Here is a 17,014-nt window from a genome sequence, read left to right as displayed (position 1 = left end):
CTAATCTTTTTGCATCCCTTAACATTTGGTGTCATTAATCAACCAAATAATCCAGAGCAGACCTTTATCAATATGTAGGCACATAGGTCATGTAGGAGTCGGCTTGGAGTCAGTATACCATGGATACTGTGTCTGAGTGGGAGTCCATGTTAAACTGCAGCATGGTGTCTCGGTGGGCTAGCACTATCAAACAGGTGTTAGTTCGGACAAGTACAAGCAGACACACATGTGCAATAATCATGATAACCTTAAACGCAACATTAAAAATTAATGTCCTGAAAAAAGCAGATCAAAGGTTATCAACTTCACTGGATGTAAGCATCTACCATTTGTCTGCCATTTATAGTGATTCCCTTGTACTGAATTAAGCCATGATAACCATAATGTTCATGGCTGCCTCCGTGGTCTTGTGGTAGGGCATCTGTCTGCAAAGTGGATGTTCGATCCCCAGCCACGCCTGTCTCCGTGGTCAAGTGGTAGAGCGTCTGCCTGGAAAGTGGATGTTCGATCCCCAGCTATGCCATACCAAAGATGTTAAAAGATGGTACTTGTTGTTACCCTGCGTGGTGTTAGGGGCTAAAACAAGGACTGGTCAGCTTGGAGTCGGTATAATGTGTCTGAGTGGGGTATAATGTGTCATGGTGGGCTAGGGGGCGGTCGGGTAGCCTAGTGGTTAAAGCGTTCGCTCGTCTCGCAGATGACCCGGGTTCGATTCCCGACATGGGTACAATGTGTAAAGCCCATTTCTGGTGTCCCCCGCAGCGATATTGTTGGAATATTGCTAAAAGCGGCATAAAACCATACTCACTCACTCATGGTGGGCTAGAACTATGAAATGGGCTAGTACAAGCAGCCAAATACACACACTCACACGTGCATGCTCCCTATATAAGTGCAGTGATCTTGGACACAACGTCAAACCTCATTTCACTTCATCATAATGTTCATGGGTATAAAGTTAGTGTGTCCCTGTCAGTGTGTAAAATAATTGTTCAACAGTAGTAGCAAGCCAGGCTAGCAAATAATATTTTACCAGGCAATTTTAGACTCGAGTAGCCAGGTATTTCTACACTACCAAATAAAAGGTGAAATCTGGTCATGCTTGTAGCAGAAAAATTTTTTATTCAATTTTACGTTTTCATCAAGGTTAGAACTTCAATCTGAGTGTTTATCAAACAGGTTTCTGTAAGAGTCAGAACTAGTAGCAAGCGACCATAACAAGCGCGGTAAATGGTACAGTAAATCCCTGATGTCAGAAATCAGTGAAGATTCGGGTTAGAATGTACAACAACCTATGCTTGTCGTAAGATGTGACTAACAGGATCAGGTGGTCAGGCTTGCTGACTTGGTTGATGCTTGTCATGATATCGCAATTGCGTAGATTGATGCGCATGATGTCAATCTAGATTGTCTGGTCCAGATTTGATTATTTAGTTACAGACTGTCGTCATATCATGCATATAGCTTAGATATTGCTACGTGTGGTGTTAAACAACAAACAAACAGAAATAAGTCTTTTAAAATCTTACCATTTTGTTTGGAAATATATATTTGACACTTGAATAACATTATTGTCAGGATTTTATCACAGTAGAGAGAAAATGAAGCTACCCACTCGTGGCTAATTACATTTTATTTTTAGATAAAAAAGAAAGCTGCCACAGGCTACCAGACAGGTACTTGTTTGGCACACTGGTTCATAGGATAAAAGGCTATAGGATTAGGAGCAAACATCCACATGCCCAAGGACCCTGCGACATCCATTAATTTTGCAAAAGTTTCCACACTCATGTCAGACTTGTTTAGGATTTAATGTAAGTGCCTGTGTCAGGCAAATTTGGAAAAAAGGCATTATTTTGTTTAAAGTTAAATTCTGAGGTTTTAGCATTGCATTCAGTGCAATAATGTTGAAATAAGCATGAAAAAATAATCATTAATAATGACTTGTAGAGTGTAACAGAAGCCCTCAATAATGAGGTGTTTCTTTATCTTCAGTGGTGATGTTATATGAGCATGTGTCACATTGGTAGAACTGGGTCAAACACAATGGGACAAACACAATGATTGCAGCAACCATCCAGAAATTCAACCTTTATGTTCATGTGGGGAATCGAACTCAGCTCTTTGGTATGACAAACGAACACTTTAACCACTAGGCTATCCCCCTGCCCCCTGCAATGATCAGGACGGTGGGGTAGCCTAGTGGTTAAAACTTTTTGCTCATCTGGCCTGGGTTTGATTCCTCACATGGGTACAATGTGTGAACAGTATGTGAAATAATTGGGAATCTATTGCTAAGTCATTGTTTTCCTTGTATCTGTTGTTGTATGAGAGTGCCAGTGACATGGTTAAGATTGTACAGGTACAGTAAAAATAGGTTCCTTGTGCCTGATAGTGGTGTAATGACACAGCGATAAAGTATTGTATTGTTATACAAGGCCCATGGTACAATAGACCGCCTCCGTGGTCTAGTGGTAGAGTGTTCTCCCGGAGAGCGGAAGGTCCGGGGTTTCGATCCCCGTCCGCGTCATACCAAAAGACATTTAAAGATGGTACTTGTTGTTACCCTGTCTGGCACTCGGCATTAAGGGGCTAAAACAAGGACTGTGTCTGATTGGGGTATTCATGTTAAACTGCGGCATGGTATATCAGTCAGCTGGCACTATAAATCGGCATCAGTCCGGACTAGGACAAGCAGCCACACAAACACACACACGTACATGCACGTCGCTATATAAGTGCAATAATATTGGACGCGACGTTCCCATTTCACCTCACCCGTCGTACAATACATCAATTTACAACTCAAGTATATCGATACATACACTACATTACATTACATTACAGGTTACACTGGTGTAAAAACACATGAAAGATAACAGAAACTGTTGAACAACCAGCTTAGTTATGCAGATTCTCTAGTATTTCCGAGCTGGCTAATATCAGCATAACATTCACAATGATTCACATGCAGTACCCTGTGTTTCTGACCCACAATTACCCATCTAGGTCTCTGAAATTTAAACATAACTGATTCAGTGTTATGATTCACCTTCAAGGAGAAAGTATATCAACTAATGAAATAAAAGTACTCTGTGCAAACATTTAGAGTGAATATACAAATATGCTTTATATACTTAGTGCTTGGAATAATTAATAAAATAAGCCCCAGGATTCTAATTCACTATGATGTTTTCAGTCTCAATGAAACTGATTGATTACAACTGCTTAATATCTACAAGGTTCATACAGGCTTGAAAAGGCCTTCATATTTAAGGTCCTTCTCGAACATGTTGAATAGCCTTCATTTTTAGGGTCAATCTTGAAAAGCCTTGAAATGAAAATCTCCAGAATAGCTCGAAAAGCCTTGAATTTGTATGAATAACATATACTTGTTTTTTAAAGTATCAAATTTCATGGCTTAATTTATTTCTTTTGTTGGTTGTGAAAATAAATCTTGTTGGGAAATTTGTGATGTTTATACAGGCATTACTGCTTCTTTGGTCTCACGAATAAGATGATGGCGGAAGCCTTGAAAAAACCTTGAATTTTAAGTCTCTCAATCTGTTTGAACCTTGACCTTGTTCATGGTGATGACCTTCAACAGGCATGAATGGGGATCAAATGTTTTCTTGTTGTTGCACTCTTACATTCCAAATGGTATACCTTAACTTCTTTGTAATGGTTGCGGATGATGACAGTGCCTGGCTTGCCTGGCTTATTAGAACAAGTTGGCAGAAAATGTCATTAAAAACTTTCAAATTCATGTTCATATGGAAAAACATGATAAATAATATCTTATTTTCTAATGTAATGGCTTTTATAGAAATAACCTATATTTAATGGGACCAGTATATAGCATGATATAGAATGAGGTTTTTATCATGTTTATGCTTAGTTAAATAAAGGTAGATTGTCAATCTATGTATTATTATTGCTCTATGTATCCTATGAGGCGGAAGGATACAGGGGTCAATTAAACATATTTTGCGTGTTTACAGCTATGTATTCCTGTGGGTTAATGAAGTTATTCTTTAAATTATCCGACAATATGATTGATTGATCAGTGATGATATAAGCTCCATGGGCAAGTGAAGGTTTGACATGCCATTACCTATCTGTAAAGTGGCCGAAAAATTATGTCTAGATATTCGTACATGTTATATACCAAGTATTGATAATATTTACTTGTATATGACCAGATTTAATTCATAAATAATCATGATAATCAACTATCTATTCTATATACCATATAACCATAATATTTGTCTTTGTGTCTAGGATTACTGTTAAACCCAAGAGTCATAAGTTTTCTAAAATACACAGATTAAACCAAGATTCTAAACTAAGTGCCCAGACAGCCAAATTAGGAACAAAATGTTATTTTGTTCAAAATTTGGAGGTATTGTAACATTGTACTTTGAGAGTTTTTTTCAACCAAATAAGGAATAATATCACTTATCGGTCAAAGATCATCTCAGATAAATGCAAACTGAAATAGAAAACGTATGACTGGTGGCATGACCATGTAACGATGTGTTCAATCCGATCTTCTGGGCTGACGCAGTCTTGGTGCAATTTTTGTTAAAATATGACAAAGAAATATCAAGTGCATTTATCCTGAGCCAACATAATATCCCTTAATTTCATTAAAAAATAGTTTGTTTTTTCTGCCTATTGTAGTCTGTTAATAGTCTTTCATATTTGGAAGTGCATTATGTTTTTACTACGATTTAAAAATGAAAGTGCCTCATTGTCGTTGTTGACCTTTCTGACCTAGACGTGTATTAATCTCATCAAATTAGATTGCCGATCTAGGATTAGCCAATCAATTTGCGTAAAAATCATCACATGATTCATTCTCGCGAAATATGAAAAGGTTTGATGTGTTGATATTTCTGTGCAGACGAGTCACGATGTCGGCTAAAAGGCAAATTAACCTGAGGTTTACTTTAAACTTTGACTTTGAAAGCCTATGAGGAACTGTGGTCGTGTAACTTGTTATTTAGACTGCCGAATCAACCAATCACTCATAGTGTTGTTTCTGAAGTCGGCACTTGCTGGTCATATTTTGTTTTCATTTCTGAGAGTCTAAAGGCGTAATTTTGAGGTATATTGACATTTTAGCTTAGTTTGTAATATATCTGATAACCGATAAAGTCATGTATAACAGTGCCGGTCATATGAATTTAAGTTTGTACCTAGCTGTTATGACTATCCATTTTTTTATACAGTTTACAATGTTAAATCCTAGGGTTGAAACGTTACAGTGTGGTCATGATACGATGTGTATTGCAATACGCTTATTTACGTCAAATCTTGACTATGAGTATTTCAGAGGTAAAGCTAGTTGTAGACATGTGTTCATAGCAGCTATTTTTATGAGTGAATTTGAAACCCTAATTACAACACATAACATATTTGACTGACAAAAATGCTGGGTGTCATTCAACGAGTAGTAAGTACATGTAATGTATTTTTGCAAGTTTATTGTCTTGTATCAATACAGAAAACAACGTATCATGTATCGTATCATAGTATAAAAACTCACATTGCACCAGTGCAACGATGTATCATCTCAGCCATATGGATTAAATTACCAGTTGGTTACTTGTCAAACGGTCAAAATGTTCAAATGTTGACAATGATAGTAATTAGTATATAGAAAATTAGAACTATTGACAACAAATGAACGATATTTTTTCTCAATTTGCCTGCAAGGCTCTTAGTTTGGGATCTTTGATAAGGCATTCCCAGCACATAGGGGATGTAATGTCCCTATCAGCATGATCAGGGAGAATGAGTCACTCTAGTGATGCACAGCGTGTCTTTGGTATATCATTTGGGAAAGTAGAAACATCTGATATTTTATCCTTTCATTGCCTAGAGCTGAGAAGCATCTTGTGTTATCAATGCCATCAATATTAGTTGTTTGGGTTGTGACAGCTGTGAGGGGACAGGAAAACTTGGTACAGTTGCTTCTGATGGTCGATGTAGCATGATGTAGCGTGATGTAGCGTGATGTAGCATGATGTAGAGTTACTGCATCAGCTATTAACTTCAACAACTTAGATAAACTCATTCTCTGTGGTAGAAATTAACATCCTGAAATGTTTTCTTGTCTGAATATATATATAAAAATATATTTCATGTTACTCATTTCCTCTAAAATTGCTCATGGTCATATCAGGGCTCTAAAATTTCTCAAACCGAACTTGTCCAGGGCAAGTAGATATTATTTTGTACGCGTCCTGCAATATTTTCTCTTGCTCTTTTAGATTTTATTAAGTTGCATGTTCTCAGTTATTATTACCATTTTCTGGAATTAACCTTTATAAAGTAAAAATTCACAAACATATTCAGTGATTTTGCATGATGTTGTGCAGACTGAAGTTAATTCCTAGCTTGTTCATGTTCACAGCATTGAAGACCTGTGAAGATTCCGGGTTAGAATAGGTCTTCAGCAACCCATACTTGCCGTAAAAGGCGACTAACGTGATCGGGTGGTCACGCTCGTTCACTTGGTTGATACATGTCATCGTATCCTAATTGCGTGGATCAATGCTCATGATATCAATCTCTGGATTGTCTAGTCCAGACTCGATTATTTTACAGACCGCCATCATATGGCTGGAATATTGCTGAGTGCGGCGTTAAACAACAAACAAAAATCACAGTATTGAGAATATTTCCTACTTTCCCTTGACATGTTGATGTTTCATTTCTGAACTAATCATCATTTAACCCAATCACTAGTCAAGACTTTGGATCTAATAGTTGAGGATATTTATAACAGACAGTACAAAATAATTCTCTGTCCCTGAATCCCTGTCCCTGCCACTACAATCATTTCGCCAATTCACTTAAGACAAACATTATAAATATGATAACATTCCTTTTAAAAACTTTCTGTTTATTTCTTTAACTGACACTTGCCAAGGATGCCATCTATTAATGATATGAGTGACACGTACATCGTCATTATTTCTGAGGACTTGCGAGAGATAAATACTTATTATAGATTTGACATTATCTTGCAAACTGTACCTTTTTTCTACCTTGCACACTTTCTTTCCCCAAAACACAGCTGTCTTAAGAGGGATGCACATTATACATGCCATCATCATTTTTTATGTTTTTCCCCCAACACAAAGACATTACTGTGAGCATGTAACAAGTGAAATACTATTCACAAATCTTTTCTGAAGTACGCAAATTAATCTTGTAAATGTAATTAGACTGTCTGGTTATAAAAAGTGTTCATTGTATATCTGGACTAATGTTTGTAACCTATTTAATTAATTTTATTCAAAATTTCATTCAGCCTGAATTTCAGGGAAAGGGTTTGTGATGTGATCAGTAGATCACACAACTCACTGTTATTTACAGCAACCATGCTCAGGTTACAAATATTGACATCTTGAAACAAATTTTATTTGACAGAGAATGGAAAAGTATATCATAAATGACTTGTTAAAAGTCATATTTGTTGTACATGTTGTAGTTTGACTATTATATGTCAACATGATCGCGAGCACAAGAGCCTCGATGATGAATGATTAAATTGTCCCATACGTAAAGAATTTCGGGCAATAGCATTCTCAGCTGTACAAAAGAGCTTCACTTTTGATTATTATTTTATATATATGTATTTTATTGTATATATATTTTTTAAACGATATTGGAATATGTTATTCCTGATAAGTACTAAAAGGAATATAGTAATTAGCTTGTCTGTCTGTCCAGCCATCGCTCTGACAGGTATTCTTTCATGAAACTTTGCACACACAAAGACCAGGTTGTCAATGGTGCCTTTTGCTATTTAGGGATTTATAGAATTTTTATTTTTTTTCCGTTTCCATGGCAACAAGGTTGATTTTGACTCTGGTCAGACCACAAGATTATCTGGATGACTATTCACCAGTGAAGGTAACCAAGGTAACAGAAGGGAAACGTTCTGTGAAAATATTTATATCTACAGGTTTCATGTATAAGCTTGAAAAAGCCTTGAATTTTAAGGTCCATCGTGAAGCCTTGATTTTTAGTGTCAGCATTGAAAAGCCTTGAAAATCACCAAAAATAGCTTGAAAAGCCTTGAACTTGTACAAAATGACATATATTTGTTAATCAAAGTATTAAAAGAAACAAAAATATGTACCAAAGATGTTTACGTGAAATTTATCACAATGATAGATTTAGGTGTCAATTTATTTTTTTTCAATCTTGTTGGAAAATGGGTGATGGTCATACTGACTTTTAGGTCTTGTGACTAATATGTAGTGTACTGGATTTTATAAAATATTGACAGACTAAGGCTAAAAAGACAACCATAAACTACCTTGAAAAAGCTTTGAAAAGACCTTGAAGTTTAGTCTCCCATATCCGTGTGAACCTTGATCTATATTTCTATTAAGCTGCAATATATATGATTTTGTAAGGTTAATATGAAAGGTGAGCGTCAGTAACTATTGATATCTATAGTTGGAAATGCAACAGCATAAGCCTTGGACCAGTTGTGCGACATCCACAAGCTCATCCTCTATATCTCCAGGGCTCGCATTTCTGTAAACCTACACTAACCCCTGGACCAATCACCAAGGTTTTCTTTGCAAAAAAGGACATTTCAAACAAATATAAAGTTCCAATCCCAATTCCATGGTATTGTTTAGATAGCTAAATAACTACAGACATGTATGCAGACAGACAGATTAGATAGGAATACTCTTATTAAGTTGGACAGATCGCTCTTGTACGAATTGCTGTAACAATCTGATGATTTGTTCTTTCAAATTTGTGGGCTGAAATCCACCAACAGATGTATGCTCACAGTCACAGCACTACTTTATGATTACCTTGGTCAATGGATCAGTGTGCACTCAAATGTCATTTTCACCTCCCTGCAGAGCATACCACCCAAGCTGTTTGTGAGGCGCTAGAAGGTCAATAGTCAAGCTCATCCTACCTGGTACTCATTTAGTGATGGGTGAACAGATGCATCTTTCAAACAAAGTCTCTTGCCTAAGGAGACACCACATGTAACGTGTTTAGTGTGGGGCAGGACCGAGGAACTAGAAACTTTCAGGAGTCAAGATGTTGAACCCGGTCACCCATCCACCTACTGTCCATGACCAACGTTGCTTAACTTTGCCTGATTTGTGTCCAGTACACAGGGCCTTTGCCACCACATCAATACCTTAGACTAACGTCTACAGATGTGATACACAATGATAGGTTCGGGTTAGTAGGTTTGTAATTTTGTCACAGAGTGTAATCCATATTAACGATCATACACGATATCCTCATTTGACATGCACCACCACATGCAACTGTTTAGATAAATATAAAATGAGTTTCATTGATGTTCCCAACACAGAACTCGGCATCACTGATCAGTGCCTCTGTTACCTAACACTGGCTCTCACTTTGTAGGTGCATTACAAAGTGATTAATGTTTCATAAGCGATTGCTGAAAATCCAGGCTGACCTGGACGTGGCAGCTCGCTGGAGTCCAATGTGACTGAAGAATGCAAGTCTGGGTTCAACAAAAACATGAAACATTAAAATTGATTACCGTTACTGATCAGCATGTCCGTCTGTCCGTTTGTTTTCCATTTTCCATTTCTGGAGAAGAACTCCAAAACTGTTGAACACATCTTGTGGAGATTTGCTATACAGATGAGTCTGTTTGTGAACTGTTGCCTTTGGATGATTTGGGATTTAAAGAAAACAAAATTATGATTTATTTTTTTATGACCATGAACATGATGAAGACGACAAGATGGACTTATGCTGAAAATGAGGGTAGTGCTCGTTTTGGAAACAAAACTCCAAAACTGTGGAACATTTTTTTATGAAACTTGCTATACAGATAAGTCTAGTGGGGAACTTGTGCCTTTTGATGATTTGGGAAGTTGAAAAATAATGAACAGCATTATTTTTTCTTGTGCTGAACTCAACATACCAAATCATGCCAAATAGCTAGTGGGGTATAAGTAGCCAAACTCCATTTCAGAGCTGCACCAGACCAGGGGTATGGTATATGTCATCTCCTGATGATTCTTCTGGAAAAATTAATTTTGTTTTGAAAAATGGGAAGGTATGTCGAATATGAATTTTATTTTGTTTCGTTTTCCCAACCATTCAAAACCAAATTCACTATTGTACCAAATGGTTAAAAAACATTATCATGATTAACAGCTAGAGAGTATGTTCATGTGACACATTTCATGTTTATATGCCAGTGATGGTCATCATAATGGGTTACTTCAAAAAGCGCAACTATGGAAAGGAAAATAACTTGGAAAATGGAAAGTAAGAACAAATTTGCATTACCAAGAAATAAAATAAAATCAGAGATTAGAAACAATTGTTTTTATGTGGCCTCAACATTGCTCAAAGAACCAGTTCAAAAGTTCAATAGGATAAAAAACTAAATTCCTTAAACATGTTAAAGTTTTTGATAGGCATTTAGAAGTTGGAAGAACATGAATACATGTAATTTTTTATGGTTTAACGTTTTTTTAATTCTTTGTCATAATCATGGCAATGTTTCAGAGCTATTTCTTGCTGCTTAATCAGGTGAATATTCAGGTGACTAGCAAGAAGTAGATCTGAAACATCGCGTCAAAGAATATATAATAGTAGTTATCCTTAAAAAGGGTCATGTAGTGAAGTGGATTTTTTTATTTCCAGAAAATGTTAAGTGCTCCGATAAATTGCGAAATATACAGATTGTTATTACAACATGTTCAAGTCTTGATTTAGACTATCATCTAGTCTCTGAAATGAACATATCGTACAGAAAAAACAGTTGTTAAGTTATCTTAATAAAAATATAATAAAAGGGAGTCCAGTGACTCTCTTCATTATTGCAGTAATCTGGACTTGCCAAACATTATAGACTTGCATGGGCTGTATTTGTTATATATTTGTATCAGGGTCTGTAAGACAGACTAGTCTTGATTCTACAGATTCCACTTGACTGGGTTACACGACCCTTTGACATTTGTGGACAGACTCCATCATGTGTCCATGGTCCAGTGGATTATAGTGTCCGCCCGGAGACAGGAAGGTCGGTGGATCAATCCCCGTCTGCGTCATACTAAAAGACGTAAAAGATTATGTTTTTAGTTCCCCTGCCTGGTCCTCTAGATTACCATGGTTACCCAAGGACTGGTCGGCTCAGAGTCAGTATACTGTGTCTGAGAGGGGTATCCATAATAGGCTGCGGCATGGTATCTCAGTGGGCTAGCACTTTCTAAACGGCATTAGTCCGGATTTGTACAAGCACATGTACGTGCACACACCACCATATGAGAGTATTAATGACATTTGTCATTCACATGTAAATGTGTAGATCTATGTTTCTGTCAATATTTTATTGAACATCTATCAATATTTTATTAAAAAGCAAATGCAATAAGCAAGGTTAAAGCTAAAAAAGCAGAGGAACATACATTATTCAGCATTGTTCTGTGTTCAGAAATGCATGGTGGAGGACAAAGGTTCTGTTACCATGATCACTGTTAAGTTCAAATTGATGTAGACATTGCCAGGAGTCATAATGCAGCAGAAATCCTTCTTTTCTTTGGTTCTAATTTTGTTTCATGTCGCACTCCCAATATTCCAGCTAAATGACAGTGATCTGTATATAATCAAGTCGGACAATCCAGTGATTGATATCATGAGCATTGATCCACACAATAGGGATATGATGACATGCATCAACAAAGTTAACAAGCCTGACCACCCCGTTCCATTAGTCGCCTCTTACGACAAGCATAGTCACCTCTTACAAGAATAGGTTGCTTCAGAAATCTGTGAGGGCTTACGAACACTGTTGATCTGATGTTGTTGATAGATGCCGAGCATGTCTTTTGCGCAGAGATCTCTACATGGTTACCATGGTTACCAACAGTTAGCATGTTGCTATGGTTTCACACAAATCTTTCACCATGTTTATCACTGTATGTGAGTTTCACTGTCAACAGATTTCCTTTTATAATTTGACAGTGATCATGATGTAACAATGATAATGTAATTTCTCTACACTCTGTAGCCTTGAAGATGACTTTTGTAACAAGCAAGACTATACATGCTCTTCCTCATTTTAATAGGAAGGTTGTGTTTTTGTAGACCATCTTCAGTAATCCTCATGATCCTCATGATCCTATAATGATAAATGCCCTGGACCAAAGCTTCGTTTCGGAAGTGCTGTCAACATTTCTATCTGTCTGATCACCCTCGTCACCTCGCTGATCACCCTCACCACCTGTCTGATCACCCTCGTCACCTGTCTGATCACCCTCATCACCTCTCTGATCAGCCTCATCACCTGTCTGATCACCCTCGTCACCTCTCTGATCGCCCTCCTCACCTCTCTGATCACCCTCGTCACCTCTCTGATCACCCTCATCAACTGTCTGATCACCCTCATCACCTGTCTGATCCCCCTCGTCACCTCTCTGATCACCCTCATCACCTGTCTGATCACCCTCATCACCTCTCTGATCCCCCTCATCACCTCTCTGATCCCCCTCATCTGATCACCTCTCTGAAAACTCTCATCACCTCTCTGATCACCCTAAACCTGTCTGATCCACCTCATCACCTGTATGATCACCCTCATCACCTCTCTGATCACCCTCATCACCTGTCTGATCACCCTCATAACCTCTCTGATCACCCTCATCACCTCTCTGATCCCCCTCATCACCTGTCTGATCACCTCATCACCTGTCTGATCACCCTCATCACCTCTCTGATCCCCCTCATCACCTCTCTGATCCCCCTCATCACCTCTCTGATCACCCTCATCACCTCTCTGATCACCCTCATCACCTCTCTGATCACCCTCATCTGATCACCTCTCTGAAAACTCTCATCACCTCTCTTATCACCCTAAACCTGTCTGATCCCCCTCGTCACCTCTCTGATCACCCTCCTCACCTCTCTGATCACCCTCATCACCTGTCTGATCACCCTCATCACCTCTCTGATCACCCTCATCTGATCACCTCTCTGATCACCCTCATCACCTGTCTGATCACCCTCATAACCTCTCTGATCACCCTCATCTGATCACCTCTCTGATCACCCTCGTCACCTCTCTGATCACCCTCATCACCTGTCTGATCACCCTCATAACCTCTCTGATCCCCCTCGTCACCTCTCTGATCACCCTCATCACCTGTCTGATCACCCTCGTCGTGTCTGATCACCCTCATCACCTCTCTGATCACCCTCATCACCTGTCTGATCACCCTCATCACCTCTCTGATCACCCTCATCACCTGTCTGATCACCCTCATCACCTGTCTGATCACCCTCATCACCTGTATGATCACCCTCATCACCTCTCTGATCACCCTCATCACCTCTCTGATCACCCTCATCACCTGTCTGATCACCCTCATCACCTGTATGATCACCCTCATCACCTCTCTGATCACCCTCATCACCTCTCTGATCACCCTCATCACCTGTCTGATCACCCTCATCACCTCTCACTCATGAGTGTGGTCTGATAAGATGACTATTTTTTGTGTTGTGATTTAAGTCAGGCTCAAAATGAACAGAATGAGTCAAGCATATGATACAATCGAGGATGTACTTAGACTTGTTGAAGTGCTTAAAGTGACAGAAAATCGACTGTTCTAAAACTTGGTTTGTAAACAGTAGCAAACAAATTATTTCATGCATGATTTAAAAACACACAGAACCATCAACATACGATCCCTTTAAACTCTGCATGTTCAGTCTGTTTGGACTGGTGCTGAGCGTGTATCCTTCAACTTTCCCTGCATCTATTGGTGATGCAAGCTGAGGTGCAGCCCAAGGAGTCTCCAGGTCATCAGGGGCACAAGGGAAACGGGAAACACACCTACTTATGTTTTTGGCCTTAGGGTAGAAGTGTTGTGGATGAAGATGATGATGATGATGGTTGTGGGCAGCTACAGTATGATGATGATGTTTGTCATTCCAGAACCATGCCTACCCCGGGGACGAGCTGATGCCCCTGAGTTGTAAAGGCCGATACCGGGGGACCCAGCCGAGCAGGGGCGACATTGATGACTCTCTTGGCAAGTAAGTAGATCACTGTGGTGCATGACACATAGTCGGGTTGGTAATATCCTTGTGTCTTTCAGGGATGTGAAATCTCTGCGGAAAAGCGGAAAATCGCGTTTTTTAAGACAGTAGTCCTCGGGAAAAATCATCTTCCGCGGAAAAATATGATCAATGATTATCAGAAAAACTCCGAAAAATATGATCAAAAACAGGACAACCGTCGCGTATTGTCCTGTTTTCGATCAGAGCTTTCAGCAACAGAGGTTTTCGGACATCAAACGTTTTCTGTCATGAATACTTGCACTTTAACATGGGATGTGGCGTCAAATTGTAAATACTCAGAGTCAGATGATGGCTTGTTTCTAAGACTTTAAAGACTCTTTATTATCAGATCAGATTATGAGATCATTAGCTATGTAAAACGTTATATGAGAAAATACTAACTTATACTTCTGTCATAATATTCTTGAATTTGTTCTTCAGTTTCACCCTTACTCTTATCGACACTCTGGACACTTTGGCGGTGAGTACAACAGGCTTTCACATGCTTTTACATACAACATGTACAACAGGCTTTCACATACAACATGTACAACAGGCTTCCACATCCAACATGTACAACAGGCTTTCACATACAACATGTACAACAGGCTTTCACACATACATGTACAACAGGCTTTCACATACAACATGAACAACAGGCTTTCACACATACATGTACAACAGGCTTTCACACATACATGTACAACAGGCTTTCACATACAACATGAACAACAGGCTTTCACACATACATGTACAACAGGCTTTCACATACAACATGTACAACATGCTTTCACATACAACATGTACAACAGGCTTCCACATCCAACATGTACAACAGGCTTTCACATACAACATGTACAACATGCTTTCACATACAACATGTACAACAGGCTTCCACATCCAACATGTACAACAGACTTTCACATACAACATGTACAACAGGCTTTCACATACAACATGTACAACAGACTTTCACATACAACATGTACAACAGGCTTTCACATCCAACATGTACAACAGGCTTTCACATACAACATGTACAACAGGCTTTCACATACAACATGTACAACAGGCTTTCACATACAACATGTACAACAGGCTTTCACATACAACATGTACAACAGGCTTTCACATACAACATGTACAACAGGCTTTCACATACAACATGTACAACAGGCTTTCACATACAACATGTACAACAGGCTTTCACATACAACATGTACAACAGGCTTTCACATACAACATGTACAACAGGCTTTCACATACAACATGTACAACAGGCTTTCACGTACAACATGTACAACAGGCTTTCACGTACAACATGTACAACAGGCTTTCATAACATGTACAACAGGCTTTCACACATACATGTACAACAGGCTTTCACATACAACATGTACAACAGGCTTTCACATACAACATGTACAACAGGCTTTCACATACAACATGTACAACAGGCTTTCACACATACAACATGTACAACAGACTTTCACATACAACATGTACAACAGACTTTCACATACAACATGTACAACAGACTTTCACATACAACATGTACAACAGGCTTCCACATACAACATGTACAACAGGCTTTCACATACAACATGTACAACAGGCTTTCACATACAACATGTACAACAGGCTTTCACATACAACATGTACAACAGGCTTTCACATCCAACATGTACAACAGGCTTTGACATCCAACATGTACAACAGACTTTCACATACAACATGTACAACATTGAGGAGCCCCTGTAGACAGACAGTACATGCAGTAGACAAGAGGGTTCTTGAACATGTGTAATCCTGAGTGAAGACTGGAACACCCTCCATCATGACACCAGCATCTGAGTGTGCATCCCCCTTATCATGCTTATGTTTCTGTGCTACAGGTGCTGGGGAGGATAGAGGAGTTCGAGCATGCTGTCAGACTAGTTGTTCAAGACTCTCGCTTTGATGCTGATGTTGTTGTCTCAGTCTTCGAAACCAACATCCGAGTTCTTGGGTAAGCGTTGATTATACTCATGAAGACTCCCAATCAAACTCAATCCTGAGTTTCTGTAACTGTTGCTCTAGTACCCTGGTATTCTTGTAGAACCTGTCACCCAAGATGAATTATTTGTGATAGGTTTGTAGGCACGTCATCTCTGAAGAATATCGGCATGAGGCAAATGTTGAAACAAAAGTAAAGCAGTTCCTAAAAAACACTAAAGCCATTGTCTTCACATGTTACTTTGGCCATGGTTTTTAGTGTTGAAGAAAATTAATGCGTTATTGCAGTGATTAAATCATTCATTACCTACAAGGGCAAACATATTGGGGTTCATAAAAATCAAATGTGCCCTTGGGTCCTATCACGTAATGAGACAACAGTGTATTGTCATCCGGACTGCATTGTTGACGCCATTCGACTCTTATTGTGACATGAGGTTGGAATGACGTCACACTAGAAACGACATCAAAGTTGAAGATTGTTGACGTCATTCGACAAATTGTGGTTCCGCTTCTGATGCAACTTGCTGTCCTTATAGGTGAACAGTAAAATTTATCTCTATGTAGACATCTTCTTCAGTAATGTATTCATGTCATACCATGTTGACAACACTCGTGCCTAAATTCCGTTAATATCCTCTATTTCTGAAAACATTCATGACAACCTCAAAGGGTAAAAAATGGTGTGACCAGGGAAAGTCAGAAAGATGCCAGAATAGATTTTTAGCGGTTCCATTTTCAATGGAATGTTATAGTCAAATATTTTCAGCATTTGACATGACTGTACAATTTCATAAAAGATTCATAATTCTTTTACTTTTACATGTCATGATGACGATGGTGATGATGATGATGATGATGATGATGATGATGATGATGATGATGATGGTCGTGGTGGTGATGATGATGA

The 17,014-nt window shown here is 38.7% G+C and overlaps 1 protein-coding gene across 2 annotated transcripts in view; it reads left to right on the top strand.

The window, feature by feature from the left end:
• Positions 1-17,014, top strand: part of LOC139472966 (ER degradation-enhancing alpha-mannosidase-like protein 3) — a 47,543-nt gene that overhangs the window by 2,246 nt on the left and 28,283 nt on the right. For both annotated transcript variants that reach the window (XM_071255454.1, XM_071255453.1), the window contains exons 3-5: positions 13,985-14,085; positions 14,551-14,590; positions 16,005-16,117. In XM_071255454.1, the coding sequence (XP_071111555.1) occupies positions 13,985-14,085; positions 14,551-14,590; positions 16,005-16,117 (254 nt within the window). The remainder of the gene's footprint in view (positions 1-13,984; positions 14,086-14,550; positions 14,591-16,004; positions 16,118-17,014) is intronic.

This window comes from Haliotis cracherodii, unplaced genomic scaffold (assembly GCF_022045235.1).
Source record: "Haliotis cracherodii isolate W230 unplaced genomic scaffold, xgHalCrac1.p SCAF_26, whole genome shotgun sequence".
In the NCBI taxonomy this organism is placed as follows: Eukaryota; Metazoa; Mollusca; class Gastropoda; order Lepetellida; family Haliotidae; genus Haliotis; species Haliotis cracherodii.
The sequence above is the reverse complement of the archived record's forward strand: the minus strand, read 5'-3'. Positions and strand labels throughout refer to the sequence as shown.